Source organism: Anastrepha ludens, chromosome 5 (assembly GCF_028408465.1).
Source record: "Anastrepha ludens isolate Willacy chromosome 5, idAnaLude1.1, whole genome shotgun sequence".
NCBI classification, from domain to species: Eukaryota; Metazoa; Arthropoda; class Insecta; order Diptera; family Tephritidae; genus Anastrepha; species Anastrepha ludens.
The window spans coordinates 81,043,636-81,069,114 of NC_071501.1; the positions used below are offsets into that span (position 1 = coordinate 81,043,636).

The window sequence follows — 25,479 nt, forward strand, 5'->3', positions numbered from 1 at the left end:
GAATAAAATAATAATATACTGAAAAAATGTTTATTAAATAAAACAAAACAAATTTATTTAAAATTTCAATATAAAATAATAATATATATTACAATAATTTTTTTATTAGTTTTTATTTATTTTTTAATTACAATTTAAAAAAAAAAAAAAAAATTATTGTAATATAATAAAAATTTGAAGTAAAAACAAACAAATGTTAATAAAAATTTTATATAAAAACAGTTTAAATAAGAAAAATGTATTTAAAATTTTAATATAAAATAATAATAACATTGTTTTTTTCATTATTTTGTATTCATTTTTTATTAAAACTTTGAATAATAAAAAATATTTAAAATTAAAAAAAAAAAAATGTATTTAAAATTGTAATATAAAAAAAAAATATTTTTTTTTCATTATTATTTTTTAAATTAAAATTTTAAATTAATAAAAAATCAATTAATATTTTAAATGAAAAAAAACAAATGTTAATATAATTAAAATTTTAAATTAAAAACATGTATCTAAAAAAAATTTTAAATGAAAAAAAAAACAATTTTTAATTAATATTTTAAAATACAAAAAAAAACATTTCTTTTATTTTATTCGAAATTTTTTTTTTAATTTTGATTAGATTTGTTTAATTTTAAAAAGAAATCATTACAACGATCACCCTGTACAATGGAAAATTCGAAAAAAAAATTACAAACATTTTTTTTTATTGAAATTACATTTAATTAAAATTTTAAATTAAAAAACAATTTAGTCTTACTTTTTTAATTTTTTTTTTTTATTTTTTTATATATATTTTTAATTTTTCATTTCTTATAATTTTTGTGTTGCTCAGAGTACGCTTTATTCAATTAAACAGAAACAATTATCAAGAAAACGGAAATGCGAAATATTGAATGTATGTTGAAAAAGTATTTGACAGATTAATAATGTTGAATAATTACAAAAATGATTTATAGATGGCGCAAGAAACTCGTAGACGAAATTGCTTCGCACTGTTGCATTTGTCCAACACCTCCCCTCGAAGAATTCCGGATGCGACAACAATCAATTCTCATCAACCATACCCAGATCTGTGATGCACCGGTAGTGTTTTTCGGCAGGTAATCCTTTTGTGAGGACATCTGCAGGCATATCTTCAGTTGGCATAAAATTTAGTATGATATCGCCGTTTTGATGTTTTTCTCGTATGAAGTGGTGACGTACATCTATGTGCTTGGTTCGCGAGTGATGAGCGCTACTCTGCACTAACTTTTGTGCACTTTGGCTGTCGTTATATATTATAATTGAGCTATCCTTTAATCCGATTTCCTTTATAAGATTACGCAGGTATAAGGCCTCTCTTGTCGCTTCACATAAAGCCATATACTCGGATTCAGTGCTCGACAGTGAGACAGTCCTCTGCTTGCGTGCCTCCCACGATATTGCAGCTCCAGCTAGTATAAAGGCGTAGCCGGAATAAGATCGCCTATCCGCTATGTTCGCGCCCCAATCTGCATCAGCAATTGCATATAATTTTTTATTTGATTCTTTGTAGAAAATGCCGTAGTTTGTTGTACCTTTTAAGTATCTTAAAACACGCTTAGCTGCCTTCCAATGAATTTCGGTGTAGTTCGAGTTGAATTGGCTCAAAAAATTAATACTGAAAGCCAAGTCAGGACGCGTTGTAACAGCCAAATATAATAAGGCACCAATCAAATTTTGATATGGATATTTTTTCATTTCAGTTTCATCACGTACAGCGGGTTTTTCTAGCTTAGTGTTGAATTCTAGTGGAGTTTTGACTGGTTTGCAGTCCTCCATATTAAAACGTTTTAAAATTTGTTCTGCATATTCACGTTGATTTAGGAACACACTGTGTTTTTTGAGATCTTGGTGAAATTCTATGCCCAAACAAGTTTTTACTGGACCTATGTCCTTCATCTCAAAGCTTGCAGCAAGAGACTGTTTGATTTCAATTAAGAGCGATTGATCATTTGTAGCTATTAATAAATCGTCCACGTAAACGGTAATCAGCGCAAGACTCGAATTCTTACGCATAATAAAAAGGCATGGATCACATTTCGATGAATGAAATCCCATTTCACGTAATTTAGTTCTCAATTTCTGGTACCACTGAAAACCAGATTGTCTTAAGCCATAAAGCGATTTTCGCAATTTGCATACGGGGTTCTTGTTTTCGGATAAAGCTGTCAACCATTTGTCTGCTATAGCTCGAATTTGACTAGCTTTTGGATCAGCTGTGTCCGGAATCTTACCTGAGATGACCTTTTTGAGGATCACTTCCATGTATTCTGGTATTTGCATATAAACGCTTTCATCTAGATCACCATTCAAATAAGCAGTGATGACATCCATTTGGTGTATCTGAAGATTCATTTCCGCTGCCAAAGCTGCCATTGTTCTAATTGATGTCAATCGCGTGACTGGTGAATATGTGACGTTGAAATCCTCCCCTGGACGTTGCGAGCACCCTTTTGCTACGAGACGTGCCTTCTTCTTATTGTCCTCTTTTGTTCGAAAAACAAATCGATTGCCAATAATCTTTCGCTTGATAGGTTGCTCCACGATGTCCCATGTTTCATTCGAAATCTGTGCGATGTACTCATTTTCAACAGCTACTTGCCATGCTGCTGCTTCGTCGCTGCTAAATGCCTCTTTTAGTGTCACTGGATCTTCACACGTTGCCATATTAACATATTCACAATCTTCAAAATCAGAGCTCGATTCTGACACACTGTCATTTGCTTGTTCTTTTGTGTTACTGGCCGCCTTTTGATATATCTTTCGAGGTCGTCCCCTTAAGCCAACTCTCATTAATCTTGGCCTACCTCTGCCGTATTTCGATTTCGAAGATGGAGAAGCATCTTCACTTTCACATTCACTGACTGATTTTTCAGCAATGTCTTCGCAACAAGTTTCGTTTCTAACCGCTTTCAACTCCAATTCTATTTCGAAATCTTTTTTCTCGTGATCAGATTTGTGAAACCTTTCTTCGAAGAACTTGACATCGCGGCTCACCAGAATTTTTCGTTTTTTGGGAGACCAGAGTCGATAAGCTTTAGCCTCATTTGAATATCCCACTAAAATACACTCTTCAGATCGTGGGTCAAATTTACCGCTTTGGTTGCCTTTCATCAACACGTAACATTTAGCACCGAACGGTCTGAAATGAACAACTGTGGGGGTTTTCCCCGACCAGAGTTTTAACGGTACCTCACTTTTAAGAACTTTAGTTGGACACCTATTTCTGATATAGTTCGCTGTGTTAATTGTTTCTGCCCAAAATGTCCCTGGTAGATTCGCCTGCGCCAACATGCATCTAGACATTTCCAAAAGCGTTCTATTTTTTCGTTCTGCGATGCCGTTTTGCTGTGGTGTATAAGGCGCACTCAACCGCCTCCTAATTCCACAATCGTCCAGATATTTTTGAAAGTTGCCGTTAATATATTCTAAGCCGTTGTCTGATTGGAGAAACTTTATTTTCTTTCCAGTGAATGTTTCGGCAGAATTTTTGAAAATTTTAAACATTGGCAGTACGTCGGACTTTCGTTTTATAAAATAAACTTCACTGTAACGAGAAAAATCGTCTGTGAATGTCACAAAATATTTCGCACCTGAGTGTGAGCAAACCCTCATAGGCCCACAGACATCAGTGTGCACAATTTCAAGCAGTTCTGTGGTACGCTGCTCACTTTGCTTAGGAAAGCTCTCTTGTGTTTGTTTTTGGCTAACACAAATTTCACAAGTCGCTAATTTTTCATTGCTGTCAAAATTCATACCATGTACCATACCTGCGGCACGTTTTAAATCGGTTTCATTGAGGTGACCCATACGAATATGCCAGGTGTTAAGGTTGATAGGCTTCGCTTCAGAAATATTTGCTGTCGGCTGTGAACTTTTAAGATAATATAACCCACCAATGCGTGTGGCAGTAAGTACTGGCTTACCTTTCTCTATAATAAGTGCTTTATCTCGCTTAAATATTACCTTAAATCCCTTTTCTGTAATCTTCGAGACTGAAAGTAAATTTGTTCTCAGATCTGGCACGTACATAACTTGTTCGAATTTTATCGGTGCTTCTTTCCCTTCTTCGTTAATAACAACCCTGACGTTGCCTATGCCAGCGATATTCGCTGTGTCGCTATTTGCCAAACTAAGTGTTTTGCTTATTTCTTTGAAGTTAGTGAAGTTGTTTTTGTTGGAACTCATGTGAGAGGAACAACCACTATCCATACACCAATATTCGCTTGAATTATTTAGCAAGAGAGCCGATTCGAACAACATTGATTTTTCGATCTTTTCTTCAGTAGCGTGACGTGCATTCCAGTTGGAAGTTTTGTTATTTTGTTTTGATCGACAATTTCGCGATATGTGACCAACCTCGCCGCATTTATAGCAAGTTCTGTGATCAACCAATTTTGGCACTGAATTTCCTTTTCGTTTATAGTTGCTGCTAGCATTGCCGGTTTGCTTGTGAATATTTTTAAATTTTGGTTGAACATTGAATACGTTCTGTTCCGCAGCTGACTCCTTTGCTTTTCGCGATTGTTCTTCCTCCAGTATCTTTACACGAAGAACATCCGGCTTGGGGAGTTCATCACGTGTCTCCAAGGCGCATCGAAAGGTCTCGAAGGAATCAGGCAAACTATAAAGAAGCAAAATTGTTAAAAGATCATCACCCACAGTAACATTTATTTCTTTTAGCTTAGTCACGGCGTGGAAAAACTCATTTAAATGTTCACGGATGTTATCTCCTTCCTTCATTCGCGCGAGGGCTATGCGTTTCAGGAGTGTTGCTTTTCTTGCAGGACCTTTTGATTGAAAAGTAGACTCCAATTTCCTCCACATATCATACGACGTTTCACATTCGGAGATCAAACCTAATTCCGAGGAAGATATTGCAAGCGTTATATCAGCACACGCCTTTTGATCGAACTCTTTCCACTTTGTTGCATTTTCGCCGGTTGGGCAGGCTTTCTCTCCCGATGCGTAGCTCCACAGGTCAGCCTTTATCAGAATAGCACGCATGTGCAATTTCCAGCTATCATAATTATCCGCGTTTAGCGGATCAATCCTTATAGATGTGCCAGCCATAGTTATTTTAAACGGTCGGGCTATTATTTAACTAAACTATCTGTCCCGATAGTTTTATCCAACGTAATTGAAAAAATTTTTATTTTCTTTTCGATCTCGTGCCTGGGCCCATAACCTGTTGCTCAGAGTACGCTTTATTCAATTAAACAGAAACAATTATCAAGAAAACGGAAATGCGAAATATTGAATGTATGTTGAAAAAGTATTTGACAGATTAATAATGTTGAATAATTACAAAAATGATTTATAGATGGCGCAAGAAACTCGTAGACGAAATTGCTTCGCACTGTTGCATTTGTCCAACATTTTGTTTTTGTTTTTTTTTTAATTCAATAATATAGGGTTGTTCAATAGGTGCGCTTCAACTTTTTTCCGATAGGGAGGGTGAACGACGCAATATTTTTTATTTTTCGCTTGTCATTTGTAAACTTTATTAGTATACATTTCATCATGGAACGCTACACACTTGAGCAACGATTGCAAATCGTGCAAATTTTTTATGAAAATAATCGTTCTGTTGCTGCTACTTTAAGAGCATTACGGCCATTTTACGGTCCATTTAACAAGTCGTCCCATTTTGGGGTTATGTGAAGTCATTGGTCTACAGTAACAAGCCGGCGACGATTTGTGAGCTCAGAGCCAATATTGAACGCGAAATTGCTGGAATTTCGGCCGATTTATGCAAAAGAGTGGTCGAAAATTGGGTTCAACGATTGGACTTCGTAAAACGTGCACGCGGTGGTCATGCCATATGTTCAAACTCGATAATAAAAAAAAAATTAGTTAAAAAAGTCAAACCGTTTGTGTTTTATTGAAAGAAGTTCAAAAGTTGAAGCGCTCTTACTGAAAACCCCTATATATACCATATATTATTATTTTAAATAAAATTTAACAAAAATTAAAATACAAATTATTCCAATAAAATAAGAATATACTGAAAAAAATGGTTTTTTTTTTTAATTTTATAAACATTTTTAATTTAATAAAATGTTTTGTTTTTAATTTCTTTTTTTAATTTAATAAACTTTTTTTTTCAGAATATATTCATTTTGTTCGAAAGCGCAAACACTCCTATTATAAGACTTCCCAGTTTTCCAAGACCTTGGTGACGGTTTCTGGTTTGTTTGGCGTCAGATCCCAGCTCCTCGATGGTCAATTGGCATCGCCGAGACCGTTGATACGCTCAATTACCGAACTTTAGGCGCAAAATATCGATTGTGACGTTTGCTGTGTGGCATAGCGCCACCCTGTTGAAAGCAAAGATCGTCCAAGTTCTTCTCTTTGACTTCGGACTACAAAACTTTCATTCGTCATGACTGTGTAGCGCACACCGTCGATCGAAATGGAGTTTTTAGCAGCATTTTCAAAGAAAAAAAATATTTTCAAAGAAAAATGGGACAATCATAAATGTCGCGCCTGTAAAACCCGCACCAAACTGTCAGCCTCTGAGGTTGCATTGAGTTCCTGACGATCACGTGTGGAGTGTCAAATCTCTGGGCGCTGCAGCTTAACTCTTTCTTAAAATTCTATTTTTCGGTAAAAAACATTGAACAAATCATATGGAATATTAAATTATTATTACTCGTCTTACTTATTCTTCATCCCCCATTCCGCGGAGAAATTTTTTTTCTTGCGTCTTTTTTACTAGCGATAATTTTCAAAGAACTCGAATCTTGCTTCCTTTAATGGAGATTTCACCTTAAGAAACAGATAAAGGTCGCACGGTGCAAGATCCAACGAATGAGACGAATAAACTAACACTTAGATGATGTAATTGACTATAATTTTTCCAACAGTACTTTCGAGAATTTTAATTCAATTTTAGAAGACGTCAAATGTTCTGTAAAAGGCGTCAAATGCTCTTTAGAAGACGTCAAATGGACTTTAGTACTATCAAATTAAGAAGAAGAATTAAGAAGTCATTATTTCGACTTTATAAAGTATCAAATGTAGTTCAGAAAGTGTCAAATGTTCTTTAGTACATTTAAGAAAGCATTATTTCAATTTTAGAAAGTGTCAAATGTAATTAAGAAAGTGTCAAATGTAATTCCGAAAGTGTTGAATGTAGTTCAGTTAGTATCCAATGCACTTAAAAAAATGATAATTACGCTAAGGAAGTAATAAATGTTATTTCGACAATATCTAATGTAGTTTAGAAAATGTCTGCACTATAACGTAATCGATATGCCATTACCCATGTTGTGTCTGGGGCCTGTTTTCCCATACTTCATCCCATAGAAATATGGGAAAAGATAAACCCATACAGGTTCCAACAGTTACTGAACCGGGTGTTGTCGAACAGAGGTAACAGTATTTAAGGGCCTATTTAATAGAGGAGACTGCGACAGAGCAATACAGTACAGTATGTCGCTTCTTACTACTTGATAATAGGCCAGTTGAACAGTGAAAGTAGATCACTTCCTAGTTTTTTCTTTTAATTTGTAAGTTGGCCAATAAATAAATTTACTACAATCTATGTGCATACTTACATATATTAATAATTTTTATCAAAGTAATGTTTGCTTCAGGATAAAAAAATTAGGGAGAGACTCAAAATATAATTCTGAAGTACATTTTATATCTTCTAAAGTACATTTCACACTTTCTAAGATTTATTTATTTTTTTCTTAAGTACATTTGATGTTTTCTGAAGTACATTTGATATTTTCTGATGCACATTTGACTCTTTCTGATGTAAATTTCACAATTTCTGATGCACATTTGACATTTTCTGATGTACATTTGTGGTTTTTTAAATAACATCAGATTATTCTAAAGCTCATATACGACTTTCTAAAATCGAACCGGCGCTTTGTGAAATAAATTTGATATTTCCGACAAGACTGTTTGGAAAAAGTGTAGAAACCTTTTGCCATATAATTTGGAATAAGACAGAATTAGCTGCTATGGCTTGGTGAAGCATCCTTGACTTGCCCTCCCACATTTCGGAACACTTTTTTTTTATTCTTTCACGGAGTACAGCGCAAGAACGTGGAAGCAGCAATATTGATAGTTTGACCGTCAAGAACGCAGTGTTGGAGCCAGATCGTGCCAGATAATTAAATATCGCCAAGTACTTCTATTTCTTTTTTATTTTCTTTCCAAAAAATGTTTCCGCCTCTTAACATTCAGATTCCAAGAGTAATGGGTAAATGATTAAGAAACATTCTGAAGCAACAAAAAACATTCGAAAAAAAACAGTGAGGCTGTTAGTAAATACAATTCTTACTTAGGACTGAAACACATTTTTTTGCAAATTTCATAAAAGTGCAATCTACTCAAAACTCATGTAACTATTTCTCGCCGTCGAATTAGAATTATCGGCATTTGAAAAGCGGCGTTCCACGAAACTTTCTCGCTTGCCAGTAAAGTATTCCAAGATGCTGGCCTCGTCTTCAGCAATTCTGTGTAATGACACGAACAGTAATTTGATATCACCACGTATGTACAAAGTGTCCACCACCTCGGGTCTCATTTGGTACTTGAACTCAAGCAGATACTTGCCATTTAAGTACACCTCGTATGCATCTTCCTCACAAATAATAGCCAGACGAAAAATTTTACCAGGCAGAAATTCCGTATCAATATCTGTGCATTCTTTTGGCGACCATTTACCATCGTACCACGCACGGCGCACAATTGTAGCCTTTGATATGTGCTGAGCTTTGTTGGAGAAGCGCGCACCAAGATGGAAGGCAACGATTGGATGTGGCCAAAAATAGACACTCTTTTGCAAGCTTATATAGAACGATGTGGGCAGCAATTTGACACGTCCCTCGATCTTAAGAAACCTACCTTGGCTCATGATATTCTTGGGCAGTCTAGCCACATACGGTGGCGATACTTCGTGTTGCCACTTAACCGCTCTAAGTGCAATACTGAAACTCCATCTGAGCTTTTTTGCTGTTTCTTCCTCGTATCTTGACTTTGCTGATTTTTTTGTACTCCCACCTCTTCCATGGATTATTGTCACAGTGTTTATCACCCCAAATCGGTCGGGATAGAACGAGACCAGCGCATGGTTCATTCTTACATCTTTAACGTCGCCCTTCACAGCCAAAGAGGTGATCAAAGTGTATGGCATACAATGCAAATATACGGCGTAGTGGAGCCCATTCACAGAGATTAGAAATGCGCTCGCTGTTATCAGAACTTGTATAATGAAATCTTGGCCACGATGCAGTGAGAAAGGCAATGATGACGCACTCTGTTCGGCAAGCCAACGATTTTTTACTCTACTGTTGCGCACGATAAAATTATGCGGCAGTCGCACATTCAGAGAGAGCGCGATATCAGCCGCCTCATTGTCCACTAAAAAATTGATGGAGAAGCTGCGGAATCATAGCCATACATGCATAAATGTTGTTGTAATGTAGTAAATCGCTCATTGTTAAATTCCATTTTTGTACACCTACCGTTCGCAGGTTAACAAAATATGACCGGTTACATTGAAGCAAACACCCTCTTTGAGCACTCCAAGTTCGTTGTTTTCGTATACAACTTTTGCATTTTCCAATATGTAATCTTCGCGCCACTAGGAGTGAAAGCATGATTAGTTTTGGGAAATGGCGTGAAAAAGTGTTTACATCAACAAGAGACCGTTTCGCATGACGTTGCGAATTTCCCATTTTATCACCAGCAGATGTCTGAACGGCAGCAAAGTAGATAGGTTGTCCTGTTGCATGTCAAAATGTTGAGTTTAATGAAAAACATTTGTTTAAATATTGATTTCAAAATAAAAGACATTTTAAATAAAGTAAAGTATAGAATAAGAGAAAAAGTCATGAAATGTGGAAATGACAAAAATTTGGTAATGAGTTTAGAAAATCGAGTTTGAAAATGTAATGAAACTTCGAAGAAGTGGGCTGAACTATATTTCTTAACATAATTATTGGCTTCGCATTAGAATTTCGTCTAGGAACATAATTGAAATTTTTAAATTGGGTCTAAGATTCAATAGTGAATGGTTGTGTAAAGTTTGACCGCCGAATGAATTGCTGCGTAGCCGTAGTTGCTGCAAGAGAGAATGTAGGTTCGAATTTCTGTGAAAGACGAAAAACAAAGAAAAAGCTGTTTCTAATGGCGGTCGCCCCGCGGCGACCTCCCAGTGTATCTTTGCCATGAAAAAGCTCCTCATAAACAAATATCTGCCGCTCGGAATCGGCTTAAAACTGTAGGTCTCTCCATTTGTGAAACAACATCAAGACGCGCACCACAAATAGGAGGAGGAGCTCGGCCAAATACCCAAAAAAGGGTGTACGCGGATGCAATTTGGAAGCAAGAGAAAGAGAGTTTCACGAGTATCTGCTTTCTGGAAAGGTACAGGGTTCGACACTCGAAGTGTAACGGGCATGAACTGTCTGTTAGTTGGCTAAATGACAGTTCAGAGTATTATTTACAGGCGCGCGGAAGCATTTTGGCGAGAGAAAACGTGAAAAAAGAAATTCAGTAATGGATTCCAAACGTAATAGTATTTAGCTGGAAAATCACAACCAGCGATTGTTCATGCGCTCGAGCACCGTAAAGTAAATAAAGTTTTTGTTTATCGCACCATTACTCGTTACAATGATATTGTTGCATTGCGAAACGTCATAGAGGTGGTCATCAAAAGACTGCAACGTCGCACGAAATGGTTCGAAAAGTGAAGAAGCGACTTGAGCGAAATCCCCGACGAAGTGCCAGTCAAATAGCGAAAGAACTGAAAATATCTGTAGCAACAGCCGCCGTAGCAACAACCGCCATATACTGGAAAATGAGCTCAAAGTCAAGCCTTACAAGATCCCAAAGGTGCATAATCTCACACCAAAACAGCAAGAAGTCAAACTTAAGAAAGCGAGGGAGTCATCAAGGTAAATGCGTAATATTATCGGTAAAGTATACTGGAGATTGCTTTGAAGTCGTGGGCAGACAAATATCTCGGTGGAAGACCATGGATGTTTCAACAGGACTCGGCACCATCTCACGAACCTCGAGTGATCCAAGAATGGCTAAAAAACAACGTTTCGAACTTCATAACGGCCACACAATGGCTCTCAAATTCTCCAGACGCGAATCCGATGGATTATTCTCTTTGGGTAATTTTGGAGAGCAAGGTCCGAACTAAAAGATTCACCAGTCTCGAGGCACTGAAAAAAGCCATTGTCCAATATACCTGCAAGTCACATTCGGGCAGCTTGCGATTCGTTTCTGGACCGTCTCAAACCATAGTCAAGGCAAAAGGTGGTCATATCGAGCAAAAGTAAACTAATTCTTAAATTTGTATTATTTTCACACATTTTTTACTTTGAATTGAATAAAAGTAATTTTTCAAACAAAATTTGTGGCCTTTTTAATTGGTTATACTTCGAGTACCGGATCCTGTAGAAAAAAGTTGGAAAAAAGTCGATGTAAAGCAGAGAACAATTTTTTATGTTATTTTATGAATGTTACTTAATTTTTTAAATTTTTAACATAATCATTCCCGTGTTATCAAGTGCTTTATACTAGGTTGTCCGATAAGTCTTGCGGTTCGATAAGAAAAACACAATTTCATGGTTTCAAATACACTTTATTATTTAGTAAAGTCTCTTTGAACTGAACAACAATACACTTTTTCCAACGAGATTCAAATTTATGAATTCCATTCCTGGGGTGAGGATCTGGAAGGACTGCAAAATGCACATCCACAGCTTGAGGAGGTGAATACTGGATGTGGTGAATAGTGGATGTGTTGAGTAGAGGATGTGGTGAATAGTGGATGCTCCAAGAATTCAAAATTTAATTCATGGATTTTAGCCATTGTCAAAATGCTCTTGTGACACGGTGCATTGTCCTGATGAAAAATAATTTTTTCTCTTGCAAACTGGGTATTTTTCACGGACTTTTGCATTCAGCTGATCTAACAGAATATTATAATTTATTGATCTGAATACTAGAATTAGTTGTCTTACCAGCTTGCAAGTAATCATTGCGTTCCAAAGTGAAAGCACTTGGGGTTTAACCAATAGTAAACCTCTTACCACCCCAGTCTTGATCCACTCGGTGCGATGGGAGGTTTTAAATATTCGTAGGGGGGCGGTTTGAACACTAAGCTCACTATCCGTTACTGTCTTGATGGAATACCGAAAAAAATAGCATCTACTTGATACCACCCACTCTGTTAAAATCATTTCATGAGGGGGTCACTCCTTTTGGATCTGTACGCACCCCATGCCATTGTCCAAACCATAGAAAAGTTAGATTTTAACCCTGGTATCTTCAGTTAACCTGGATTTTTACGTCTACACCGATTTGTCGATGCATACACTTTCTTGGCATTTATGTCTACGCCCCACCGGCTCGATGTACCGAAGTTGCAGCATCACCCCGGTAGCCATATGTTGTACCTTATTCCATGCGCTTCACTACCCTTGTGCTGCTGATTGAGAAGTGTTGGACCACCTGTATAATACAATTTGTTTATTACAACTCGACTCTGGAGCTGCTTAGCAATTGATTTCCTTAGCTCTTTTTTTGTGACCTTCCCTTCATGGCCACACCATGAAAATCTTTTCACCATGGGTAGGACCGTGTCATATGAAGAATATGCCAAGCACATTCAAACCAATTCATTCACATATCCGTCTACCAAATGCGATGCTTCCGCTTTACGCTCATTACTCTTCGTTACAATTGACAAAATTACTTACAGAGTGTTAGTGCGGAAAAAATCGATAGCAACTGAGAAAATATTTCAGTCATAGCACCCTGTGTATATAACGGAAATCGTATCGACAAAACATACTGGTTAGCCAATATCCGAACCAAAGCAACGAAGGTTGATGTGGTAAATAGTTTTCCCATTACGAGCGCCGCCCTGTGTGAATTTATTGATGACTTCAAAATTAAACAGAAGGGAAGACATTGAATACCAAAAGCGGAAAACTTTAGTGGGTAACGGAAATTAAAATAGGAGCTTGAAACAAATTGTAGTCGGCCAATATTGATGTGAACGACTCTGTAGTGATCGATATCTCGTAAAGTGTCGATCAAGCAATGTAAAGTTTTTGCTCGTTGTCAAGGTGACATTTCACACTAAAAAAATGCGTTTGCTGCTTTTTGTTTGTTCCAGTCAGTTGTGAGTTACAGGGTGGTAACAATGGAAGTCAGCAAAGAGAAAATTCGGCACATTTTACACGTTTTCTTTGAAAAAGGCGAAACGGCCGCTGATATTGTGAATGGTGTTTATGGTGCCGATACTGTAATAGCTAATTTCGTACACCTTTGGTTTCGTCGATTCCGTTCAGGCATTTAAAGATGTTAAAAAAGTGTCGATAATGTCAAAAATTTCGATAAAATCACAGAGATCATCGAAGTAGACCGGCATTGTTAGCATCGCCCAGGGGCTAAAGATCGACGATAAAACAGTTTAAATCATTTGCACAAAAATTTTACGCAAAAATAATAGATTTTTCCCCCCAAACTCGTTCCGTCCGGACCGAATTTAGTGCATTTTCTAAAATTCTAAATACGGTATTCTATGGTTTTAAAATCTACTCTACTCCGAACTACGAAGAGCTCTGACCGGAATATTAAAGGAAACCCTCTTAAGAAGCACCGAACAGTCAACAGCACCGAGGTTCAAATCAAAAATGAAAGATAAAAATAAGATTATTCTCCTGTTCCGCAATGATTTTAAGTTAAGGGGACCTGGTGGCCTGGAGCACAGAGAACGTAAATTCATGAATCTTATCTTCATCTTTCATTTTTGATTTGATCCGTGGTGCTGTTGCCTGTTCATGGTGTAAATTCATGAATTTACCTTCTCTGTAGAGCATGAAAATTTCACGATTTTTTTTTTTTTTTTGGCATTAAAAATTAAAAAAGTGATATTTCAGCTTTTCATGTTTATTACTACATCCATTGAGCATAGAAAAATTTGTTATTTTTTTTTTATTATAAAAACAATACTTATTATTATAAAAATGCCGCTGAAGATGACCCTCTCGAAACATCGGACCCGGACGCCGTAAATGATTTCGAGACTTCTACTCAGCTGAAATACAAAATTCAAGAAAATTCTTAATCAGAAAGAGTGCAGTTATGGTCGGAACTAAAATAAATCGAAAAAATTAAAAATTGACATAAAGGCACGCTTTTGAAAAAAAATCGTAAAATCGGATTTTTTTTCACTAGTTTTTTAGTGAAAAAATTATTAATTTAATTAATTATTAATTTAAAAAAATATATGATTCTAGTTCCGACGATAGCCATACATCTTGTGAACAACATATCAAAATTCCAAGTGATTCGGTTGATTTTTTTTTTCATCCCCGCCGTGCCGAAAAAAGTCGTTTCGAGATAAATGAATTTGAAATTTGAGAACCGCACTCCATCTAGTTAATGGGCTGTAGAAGCTATAATATTGGGAATTTCCGCTATATTTTCGAATTATCGCAAAAACAAAAAATCCATTTTTTTTCTAGACCACCGGGACCCCGTAGTCAATAAGCATCGCGCTTCATAGATAGGGATAGGATCCGAAAAGCGTAAATTACGCAACGCGAAATGTAAGAATACTTTCTGGAGACCAAATGAAGGATGCATACTCCACTTTGGAACGCACAAACGCCATATATAAAAGCTTCAGCGTCTAAGGGCCCGAGAAATCGGAGCTACTTCGCCTAACAAAAGCAAGCATGACGTAAGATTTGGTAATAATAAAATTTATATGACTAGCAAAAGTAAGTCTTGAGTCAAATATTACACCCCAATCTTTACATGTGACAGGGGCGTGCTAGATATGTGATAAGAGGTGTCAATAACAGTGCCACGCTTAGAAAGGGTAATTTGGAAACACTTATTTAAGCTCAGCGTTGGACGATTATTGATACACCAGCTACTGAAATTATCTAAATCGATTTACATCAACTCAGAATCGAGAGGGCTGGTGAGCGCCGAATAAATCTTAACGTCGTCTGCCTAAAGAAGGAATCTTGCTGACGAGAAGCAGGAGCAAATATCATTGATAAACAGACCAAAAACGAAAAAAAGCAGGCTCCGAATACTACCTTGCGGAACCCCAGAGCAACCAACAAAAGGAAGAGACCTAAGATTGGCGACGACAACCGAGCAATGGCGATTGAGCAAGTAAGATGAGATCCAACACTTAAAAAGGCTAAGTGGAAGTCAATGCAGTCCAATTTTTTAATTAATAATTATATGGGAAACCCGATCAAAAGCCTTAGCGCAAGAAGTCGGTGTAAGCGGTGTCAACCTGGCACCCTGATTGGAAGGCAGCGATGCAATCATGCGAGCAGACAGCTAAATTAGGCACTGTTGAGCGACCCGTAAAGAAGACATAGTGCTCGGAACGCACTATGTTCTTGACAGCAAAAAAGTAATTTGTCCTGGATGATGCATTCAAAAAGCTTAGCAGTGGCAGAAATCTTTGAAATAGGCCTAATATCGTTTTTATTACCGCTCTTGAAAATTAGTAAACTGAAAGACAATTCCAGGTATCCATAAAAGTACCCGAAGTTAGTGATTTATTAAAAATTAACAAGAGAGGATATACAGGGTCCGGCACTCGAAGTGTAACCAATTAAAAAGGCCATAAATTTAATTTGGAATATTACCTTTATTCTATTGAAAGTAAGAAATGTGTGAAAATAATACAAAATTAAGAATTAATTTACTTGTGCTCGATATGACCACCTTTTGCCTTAACTATGGCCTTGAGACGGTCCAGCAACGAATTGCCCGAATGTGACTTGCAGGTATTTTGGCCCACTCGCGGACAATGGATTTTTTCAGCGCCTCGAGATGGGCGAATCTTTTAGTACGGACTTTGCCCTCCAAAATGGCCCAAAGAGAATAATTCATCGTCTGGTGAATTTGAGAGCCATTGTGTGGACGTTATGAAGTTCGGAAGGTTGTTTTTTAGTCATTATTGGTTCATTCGAGCTTCGCGAGACGGTGCCGAGTCACCGAAATGTTTGTCTGCCTACTGCTTCAAAGCAACCCCCAGAATACTTTCCCGATTTCGCATTTATATTGACGCCACGCTCGTTGAAAATGATTGGGAAGTTTACGAATTGCTCAATTTTTCTCGCCAGAAAACACAATGTTCACAAATTGATCGCTTTCGGGCAAGCGTAGCAACTCCTTCGCTCTCTTAAGTCTCACTTGTTGCTGCTTTGATCATGCGTCTTTGGATCTTGACTTTGATTTTGACTTGACTTTGATATCATTTTTCAGTATGCGGTGGATGGTAGGTACGGTCAGATATTTCCACTTCTTTCGCCATTTGATAGGCACTTCGTCGGGGTTTCGCTCAAGTTGCTTCTTCACTTTTTGAACCATTTCAATTGACGTTGCAGTGTTTTGATGACCACCTCCATGACATTTCCCGATGCTACCAGTATCGTGACGAGAATGGTGCGATAAACAAAAACTTTATTTACTTTAAGGTGGCATTTCCCGATGCTACCAGTATCGTGACGAGTAATGGTGCGATAATCAAAAACTTTATTTATTTTAAGGTGCTCGAGCGCATGAACAATCGCTGGTTGTAATTTTCCAGCCAAATATAAAGCATTCTCACTTTTACGTTTGAAATCCATTACTGATTTTCTTTTTTCGCGTTTACTCCCGGCAAAATGCTTCCGCGCGCTTGAAACAATACTCTAAACTGTCATTTAGCCAACTAACAGGCAGCTGATGCCCGTCAATCAGCTACGCGAGCGGTCTGAAGTTGGTTACACTTCGAATGCCGGACCCTGTAAAGACATCTTCTTTCCATTTTGCGCTTCGTTATGAAACTCCTCATATATGATATTTATTTTAAACTAAAAAGTACAAATTTCGCACGCAAAGTGAATTAATTAAACGTAATTTGTTTGGTATTTATTGGTTCGTTAAAGCATTTTTTATTTTATTTAATAATAATTATTTTTGCATTAAGGGATTCAAGGAGTGTTTAAAAATAAAATAACAACAATTCACTCGTAAAATATATCAATTATTTTTAAATTTTAGAAATACATAAGAGACCCTTTTCTGCCTTATTTCCTATAAAGTAGTTAACCTTTTTGGCATAAAAATTTTATAACTTCGCATAAAATAGATACACAAATAACTCGTAATACAGCACATTCGAAAGGCAAAAGTTTTATATATGTATGTATAGTGTACGTGTGTATGTATTTATTAAATAATGTGGTCATATTTGGAGATAGCACACAGTTACATTCGTTCATTTCGACTCTTCACTTTTAGCTCTGCTTTAAGAAAAATCATCACAAGTCCATTGAGGATGTTTCAAGTTTAATATTTAAAATTTTGGAAACACATCTATGTATGTATGTATGCACTGGTGTATGTGTGCTGCAATATGCAATATTGCAACTGTATGAGCCACCATTAGAATGCTAGACCACCGGACGCTTTCGTAGCCTAAACACACTGACTAAGTTAATTATTGTCTGAGAAACTCAACTATAAAGCGAGTAGGCCTTTTTAATTATTTTAGAAATTTTTTCCGTATTTTATTTAAGTTTTTTTTTTCTAATATATATTAACAACGTAATCAAGTAAAAAAAAATACATACATATAGTTGCAAAATGCTTTAAAAATCTTAAAAAAATTGTGTCTTGGTAAATATTTTTCGTTAATTAGTTATTGTAAGTATTTGCTAATCTTTGATGCAATTTTTTGGTTTTCTTAAGAACTTAAATGTTAATCAAAAGCAAACTGAACTTTATAGAAATAGTATACGAAGAATATAATTAAAGCTAAAAACTAATAAATAAGAAATCTATTCGCATATCCATATTAAATATGGCTACAGTTGCGCTGCACGACGAGAACTCCGCAACTACCTTTCCAAAGGCTTTCTTCATTGACTGACTGACTGACTATGTGCCGCAAACAGCATTGGAAATCTGAAAAGAAAAATTTTGATATACAAATATTTGCAAAAAATGCATATATTGTAGCTGTTGTGGAATAAGTTGTAAATAGAGAACGAATTCTGAAAGTAATTCTAGGCCAATTATCATAAATTTGCGAAACTTTTAAATTTAACCCATTGAGTGTCGACTTAAATTTCAGTAAATACATTAAAAAAAAAAATAAATGTATAAAAAATAAAAATAATAATCATAATAATAATAATAATAAAAAAAAATGTGTGTCACCAAGAAAAAGTTAACTTAGCTATAATTTATGACATAATTTCTATCCTTAATTTTGTAAGAATTATTTTATGCACTAAACATAGTAGCAAAAATTTTAGAATTTACAACTAATTACCACAATGTCAAATGATTAATGAAAATTCCATATACAGGATCATCGAGAAAGTCGTGCCAGATACAAAAAATCTTAAGGTTACTTAGGTATGTTTGCTTAATTTGGTTATAAAAAACGGGCACGAAAAATATTGGTCGGGCGAAAATCATTAAAACATAAAATTTGTTTAAGTTTTCAAAACATTTTTTAGTTTATTTTCTTTTTTATTAAGAGGTTAGGCGTAGTCAGAGGCCAAAAAAAAATGATGATTTTAAATAATTTTTTTTTTTCCTAGTCATTTACTTTATTTTACAAAAATAAAATCCTGGCATTAATATATGATGTATTATTCGACTTGAGTTAAACAAAATTTCAAAAAAAAAAATTTATAATTGTAAAAGTTGTCGCTGTTTGTGTGGAGTCCGTATCTCCAGAAGTCCCTTGCGGTGATCATCACAAGTTCATCTAAAATCAAGCGGACAAGAAAAATTAATTTTATGAATAGATAATCTTGTGCCTTGTCGAAGCTTTTTCCCCAAAATTAACAATATGGCGGCCTCAGAAAAGATTTCTCGGATTTTCGAGAAAAACCCGACAATTAATTGTTAAAAAACAATCGAAATTAAAAAAAAAATAGGTTGTCTGTAAAGTCGGTTTACTGACGATAGTTTAACGTGACAACGTCATAAGAAAATACTGATGGAAGAAAATTTTAATTTTATTTGTTTGATAGTTATTTTGTATGGATATAGAGAAGGAGGTAAATGGAATCGCAATGGAATTGATCAAGTTACATTTACACAAACGTGAAAAAATACGAAACATTTATAAAATCATGAAATATTGTATGTTCAATTTCACCATCACCGATTTGACTTTTTCAAGACACTTTACACTCGAAACACTCCCTTTCGTTTCCTGCTTTTCCTATCATCGTCCTATTCTCTACAGAGAAATGGTTCATTACCATTCACACAGGAAGAAATCATATGCAAATATAAATATGTGAATTTATATACCTACATATGCGCATATACATACATATATATGCTCACTCAAGTAGGAGAGAACCAGATATCGAACGTTGCCGAACGCGGGGGCCGATTGTGCCTCTTTGTCGTTCGTTCAGCGCTCTCGCTTGCAGTTCAAGCAAGATAACGACGCATGAGCAAGATAATGACGTATTTTTCGGTGCGTGCAGCCGCTATATCGAATTATAAGACGTTATCCCGTCAAAAACATATGTAGTCTCGAGAAATACGCATTTAAAGTTTTGCTATCGAGCGCCCAAGTGCCCTTTGTTAATTGTTGAATAACTCGAAAAGTATTTGTCGGATTCACTTCAAATTTTCATACAATATTTTTTAACATATTATACTTTAAGAAAATGTAAAACAAAAAATTCAAATTGTTTGAAAATTCTAAATCCCCTAACCCCTTAATCGTACTATGTTAAACAATCAAACTCATATCTATTCTTTTTGATTTTAGTTTTGACTCCACTCATTAAGCTATGGACATCGGTTTTTGCTACGGTATCTGCTGCCAATTTGATTTGAAAAAAAGCTACTCATTTTTAATTTCTTTTTTCAGTCTCTGCAATTTTCCATAGAGTCACAATTGTGGATATTTTGGTGGGTTGTGGTCTTTTTGAACATTCTTTACGCCGTGATTTTCATACCAGTTCATGGCAAGACGGCTAAGACGACACGATACCAAAGCGGGCCAGTACAGAACTGAGTCTGTATGTTGTTTTATGAATAGCAGCAAACGTTTTTGCAAATACTCCATCAAATACATCCCTTGATTTTTAGTGCCAGTGGTAATGAATGTTTTGCTTTTCGCACCACACTGACAGATGACTTGCCAAACCAAATATTTTTTAGGGAACTTCTCCAATATTTTTAGCTTAAGGACACCTGGAACTTCTCTTCTCTTCATTGCAGTATCCAACTCAGCGCTCTGAATCTGCTTAAAGTCTGCTTTGACGTATGTTTCATCGTCCCTAAACACACAGCCATACTTATGGACATAATTTTCACGCACGTGCTTTATCATTCTTATTTGGTTTATCGTTTCGATTTAGTGCTAAACTCTTTTTAAATGATAGTAAACCTTCAATTTTGGACGTAAGCTCTCGACATATTGACCTGTTTTGTGGCATCTCGAAGTGAAAGGTCAGCTTTTTCGAAATAATGGCAACGTTCTTTAGCTTTTGCTTCCGAAGAAAATCCTTTTTTTCTTCCACTTCCAGGTCTTCGAAAAAGAGATATTCATATATTGTAACCAAAGTGAAATTTAATGACATTTTTCCAGAGAATTTGGTTGATTCTGTAAATCCTTTTGCTGACATTTTCAAATCCAATTACGTCATGGACTGGGAAAACACCAACTATGATTTTTGTGTTGATGCACCCAAAACCTTAGACTTTATCGTTATGGCATTCAATGGGTATCTTCTTTTCTTACTTAATAACTGTAGTTATTCACTTTGTTCACCATCAAGCTCTATCCTCAATATTTCACTATCTACTGGCGTTTTCAATTGCCGTTAGAAGCTGACGTCCCTCACTCCAATCTTCAAAACTAGTAATAAGAATAAAGTAACAAATTAAAGACCTATTTCTAAGTTATCGACCTGTTCGAAACTTTTTGAAAAAGTGGTTAAGGGCAAGCTAGCATTTGCTACCAAAGGATGGTAATGGTTGTACGGGTTAGGCTAAGATCTTTATGCACTGCTAACAGATTGATCTATTATGTGCCCCTAATAACTTAATTATCATTAATTAGTTACCGAGGAATCAAACCAGCTCCTTAGGAGGGAGCAATTGCAGGTCTTCCTCCTCTAGTTGGCACGAGCCCAGGATTCTGTAGCTCCTGTGGCCTAATGCCTCACAGTTGGTGATTAAGTATTCCTGATGAATAAGAACCTGCATGATCTTGTACTAGATAATCCTATTGTATTAAAGTATTTCTTACAGGAAAAGTGACCTGTAAGTGCTCCACAGAGTAATTTGAGGCCCTTTTTATTTAGGGTTTGAGCAGATTTTGCTCTGTTAGCGTTGAAGTTCAAAAACTTTTTGGAGTGTTCCCTGATTTTTGTTTAGATTCATTTTTTGGTTTAATGTTTTATATTATTTTTGTTACAGCCTAAAAATGGGGTTGGTTCAATAAGTAGCCCAATAGCATAAAAGTCCGCCTTTTCGTTTTCTTCGTGACCCTCATGTCCTGGTACTCAACTCAGTGATACCTGATTATCAGTGGACAGTTTTTTGAGTGCATTGTTACACTATATTATGACTGTTGACTCGAATGTGAAGTTATTCAAGGCTTTGAGAACCGATTGGCTGTCCGAAAGTATTTTAATTTTTACTTTCTCGAACCCTCTTTTGGATATGATTTCCACCGTTTCCATTATAGCGAAGAGCTCCGCATGGAAAATCGTGGTGTATGTACTTAGTGTTAGGGATTTGTGTGCTCTAGGCCCCACTATTCTTGCTCCTACTCCTTGGAGCGTTTTGGAACCATCTGTGTACCATTTTTGTGAGTCATCATTTATCCATGTTGCGTTGGTGTTCTACTCTTCCCTAGACGAGAAGAATTCCTTGTATCTCTTTATAAAATTGAGTACGGCTTCCGTGTGGTCATTCGCTTGGGTTATGCAAAGGATTAACTCATCCTTGTTATCACGGGTTTGTTGGCGGACGATCTCCCGTACAATTTTTGTTCTTTTTTCTTAGTTTTGTGGCTCTGAGTTTAAGAGTAGGTTTCAAGTTGACACCACACACACCAATTTTTTGAAGGCATTTTTAGGTCTCCATTATCTGGAATCCGATGTAAGTACTTCTCACATTATTATATTTTTTTTTTACTTTCATAGCCCCTTGCCATCCTAAAGTGCTAGGTACATAAATCAATGATTTGTCACTTGAGGTCCGACGACTTATGCTTAATGTTTATATGTATACGATAGAATACCTGGGACCATGGATTGTTCAGATCTACTCGGTCAATTAAGTTTCAATATTCCTAATAGAGTACTTCGCTCTTATACTCCATTTTCTGTTGAAGTTTTCAGATCTAATTAGCTTAATTTCGCCCCTCTTACTAGGGGGCTTGAAGAGCTTATTCGGCTTCCTAGAAGCCTTGATCTTAATTTTGCTATGCCAAGGCCTCTATTTAAGTCACTCATTGAGTCTTATTATTTTTCAAATTTAATCCCTTTTGGTTTTTAAGTTTTTGTTATGTAGCCCTGTAAATCTAGTCATTGACTTAAATAACGCTTTGAGAGGAACGATTAGGAACCTAAACTGTGAAGACTAGTAGAATATGTTAGGCAGGACGGGTTCATATTTTATTAAGTCTTCTTTCAATGGCCACATCGACTCATTATGACTTCCGATAAAATATGTATCTAATTTGTAATAATATGTATCTAGTTTATAAAATAATTTGCAGAAAAAATCATAAATTCAAAACTTTCTCAAGTAGCCATTTTTCACGGTCAGAGCTTGATTCAAATTTTATTGATGATTTTTATTAATAAACAAACTCTTTAACTAACCACACAAAAAAATCAGAGCCTTTAACTAACATTTCCAACAAAATTGACGTACAGCCAAGGCGAATCTATTAAAGGTGGTGTTGGTAAATCAGCTGATTTGTTTTATTTCTTTTGCCGTGTCCATGTGGCTGTCAGCTCAGAATGAAACAAGGCGAATTCATTATTTGTTTTCTAGTTTCTCAATACTTTGCGTTGACAATCAAACGTACAGGTTGTTGGTCTATTGCCACCACCTTTATTGAATGCGCCTTGTGTACAACAAAGCGAAAATATTTTTTTAAATAATCTTTAAAATCGAATATCTTGAAAACGGTTCACTTTTGAACATCAAGTCATGTAACCAAATTAATCCGAAATGACCCAAATAATAATATCCTTAATTATCTAGCACCACTTTCCCAGTAAACCTGTTCGTATGCACGTCTCTGGTAACACACCACGCGTTAAAGTCCGTTTACCGTCTCTCATCCCTTACCCACCTTCACTTTATTTCGTCTTTTTCGCGCAATTCATTAGTTATATCTGAAGAGCGGATTTGTGTAAATGCGTCTTGTGCCCTTTGGCGACAAATTGCTGAGCAGCACAACACTTCGCAATTTAATATCACCCTGTATATACACCGTATCCACTATGTCCGGCTTGATGCGATACTTGAACTCAGTTATGAGTTTGTCATTCAAATACACCTCGAATGCGTTTTCCGCGCACACAATGGCCAAGCGAAACGTCTTGCCCGGCCGAAAGTCTGTGTCCAATTCGGAGCGTTCCTCCTCCGCCCAAGCGCCATTGAACCAAGCATTTCGACACACAATCGCTTTGCCGATTGCGCCACTCTGTTTCGAAAAGCGCGGATTAAAATGAAATGCGATAATCGGATGCGGCCAATAGTGTTGACCCTTTTGCAGATTGATGTAGAACGATTGTGGCAACAATTTGACGCGTCCCACAATTTGAAGGCAACGCCCCACTTTCAACGAATTAGTCGGCAAGAGGCCGTAGTAGGGTAGTGGTATGCCACATGCGACATTTTTCATTAGCGCAATCGTACTTTTTATGCCAAGTGGCGCCCAATCCAAATTCGAGCCATCCACTTCGTCGTAGGGTATCAATGCGGACTTATCGCCACCATTGGGGTGCTCATCGAAAATGTCTAAAGCCACACATATCTCTTTGGGATCTACGCCTGGTAAATGCTCCGGATAGCATTCCACATCGGCGCGTTCCATGTTCACATCCTCCACATCGCCCTTCACCTCGACTGTCGACACCGAAGTGTAGGGTAGGCGATGCGCGTATTTGGCAAAATGTATACCATTCACGGAGATCAGATAATCGCTGTCTGTTATGAAAATCTGCATGGCGAAACGGCTTCCACGATGCAGTGAGAATGGCAGTGCTGACGAGACCTCCTCCCTGCCCCATACGCCTTTCACTTTGGTGTTGCGTACAATGTAGTTTTGCGGCAGGCGTGGATTGATATGGAGCGCAACATCTCGTGTTGCATTCTCGATAACGAAATTGATCGAAAATCTGGAAAATAATACGAATTGAATAATGACCGGCTGGAATTAACACAAGAGAATGGAAGTGTATGTACGTATGTATGTACTTACCGCTCACAATTGAGCAAAATTTTACCGGTTATTGTGAAGCTGATGCCTTCCTTCAAAGTGCCGATCTTCTCATTTTGATATACGGGCAACGGCTCCACGTAGTCGTAGAATGAACTCTGAAATTGGAAAAATGAAATTAAATTAAAATGCATGTAACTCTATCGCAGTTATAAATATGGCTCAAATGATATTTTCTGAAGGGTTTAAAGCAGACTTGGAATGTCGACGTACATTTCGATAATTTACAATCACGCGAAACATGGCGACCAAAGCGGGTGTTGAAGAAATTTAATTTTTGTATTTGTAAATATTTTCAATAAAAAAAAAAATTTTGTGTTGACATATTCACACATATACACAGGCTAGTGAAAATTTGTAGAAATTACGGAATTTTAATAGCGTAATAAAATACAGAATGATTCTAAATTCAAAAAAAAATTATAGAACATAACAAAAAAATAAAATAAATAAAAAAATTGTAAAAATAAAAAATAAATAAATAAAATAAGTACAACAAATAGTTAAAATATTTATTTTTTTTTGTTAAAAAACTTAGTTAAAAAATTATAAAAAACCTCAAAAATTTTAAGCAATTAGCAAACATTTCAGAGCTCTTGAAAATAAAACTTTTTTTTGCTCAAAAAATTGTTATAAAATTTACACATTTTTTTTTTTCTATGAAATTTCGTTAACACATTTATAAAAAATAACATAAAATTTTAAGCAAATAGCAATAATTTAGGAGCTCTTTAAAATACATTTTTTTTTGGCTAAAAAATTTGTTAAAAAAATTATGAAATTTTTTTTGCTAAAAAAGGTAGTTAAAAAATTTATAAAAAATGGCATACAAATTTTAAGCAATTAAGAAAAACTTAATAGCTCTTTAAAATAAAAATTTTTTTTTCGCTTAAAAAAAAGGTTAAAAAATTTATGAAATTTTCTTTGCTTACAAAGTTACTTCA

At 36.0% G+C, this 25,479-nt stretch overlaps 2 protein-coding genes across 5 annotated transcripts in view; both read right to left on the reverse strand.

Annotated features, from left to right (window-relative positions):
- Window positions 1-8,031: 8,031 nt before the first annotated feature.
- On the reverse strand, window positions 8,032-9,824 carry LOC128863988 (galectin-4-like). The gene is made up of 3 exons (XM_054103442.1): window positions 9,675-9,824; window positions 9,504-9,622; window positions 8,032-9,419 (listed from the first exon to the last, which is right to left on the reverse strand). The coding sequence occupies exons 1-3, from the start codon at window positions 9,714-9,716 to the stop codon at window positions 8,363-8,365; spliced, it is 1,218 nt and encodes a 405-aa protein (XP_053959417.1). The 5' UTR covers window positions 9,717-9,824; the 3' UTR covers window positions 8,032-8,362.
- Window positions 9,825-16,949: 7,125 nt separating this feature from the next.
- LOC128864536 (galectin-8-like) overlaps window positions 16,950-25,479 on the reverse strand; it is a 40,811-nt gene continuing 32,281 nt past the window's right edge. For all 4 annotated transcript variants that reach the window (XM_054104243.1, XM_054104240.1, XM_054104241.1 and 1 more), the window contains 3 exons: window positions 24,518-24,633; window positions 23,384-24,434; window positions 16,950-17,991 (listed from right to left, as the gene is read on the reverse strand). In XM_054104243.1, the coding sequence (XP_053960218.1) occupies window positions 23,417-24,434; window positions 24,518-24,633 (1,134 nt within the window). In that variant the 3' untranslated portion in view covers window positions 16,950-17,991; window positions 23,384-23,416. The remainder of the gene's footprint in view (window positions 17,992-23,383; window positions 24,435-24,517; window positions 24,634-25,479) is intronic.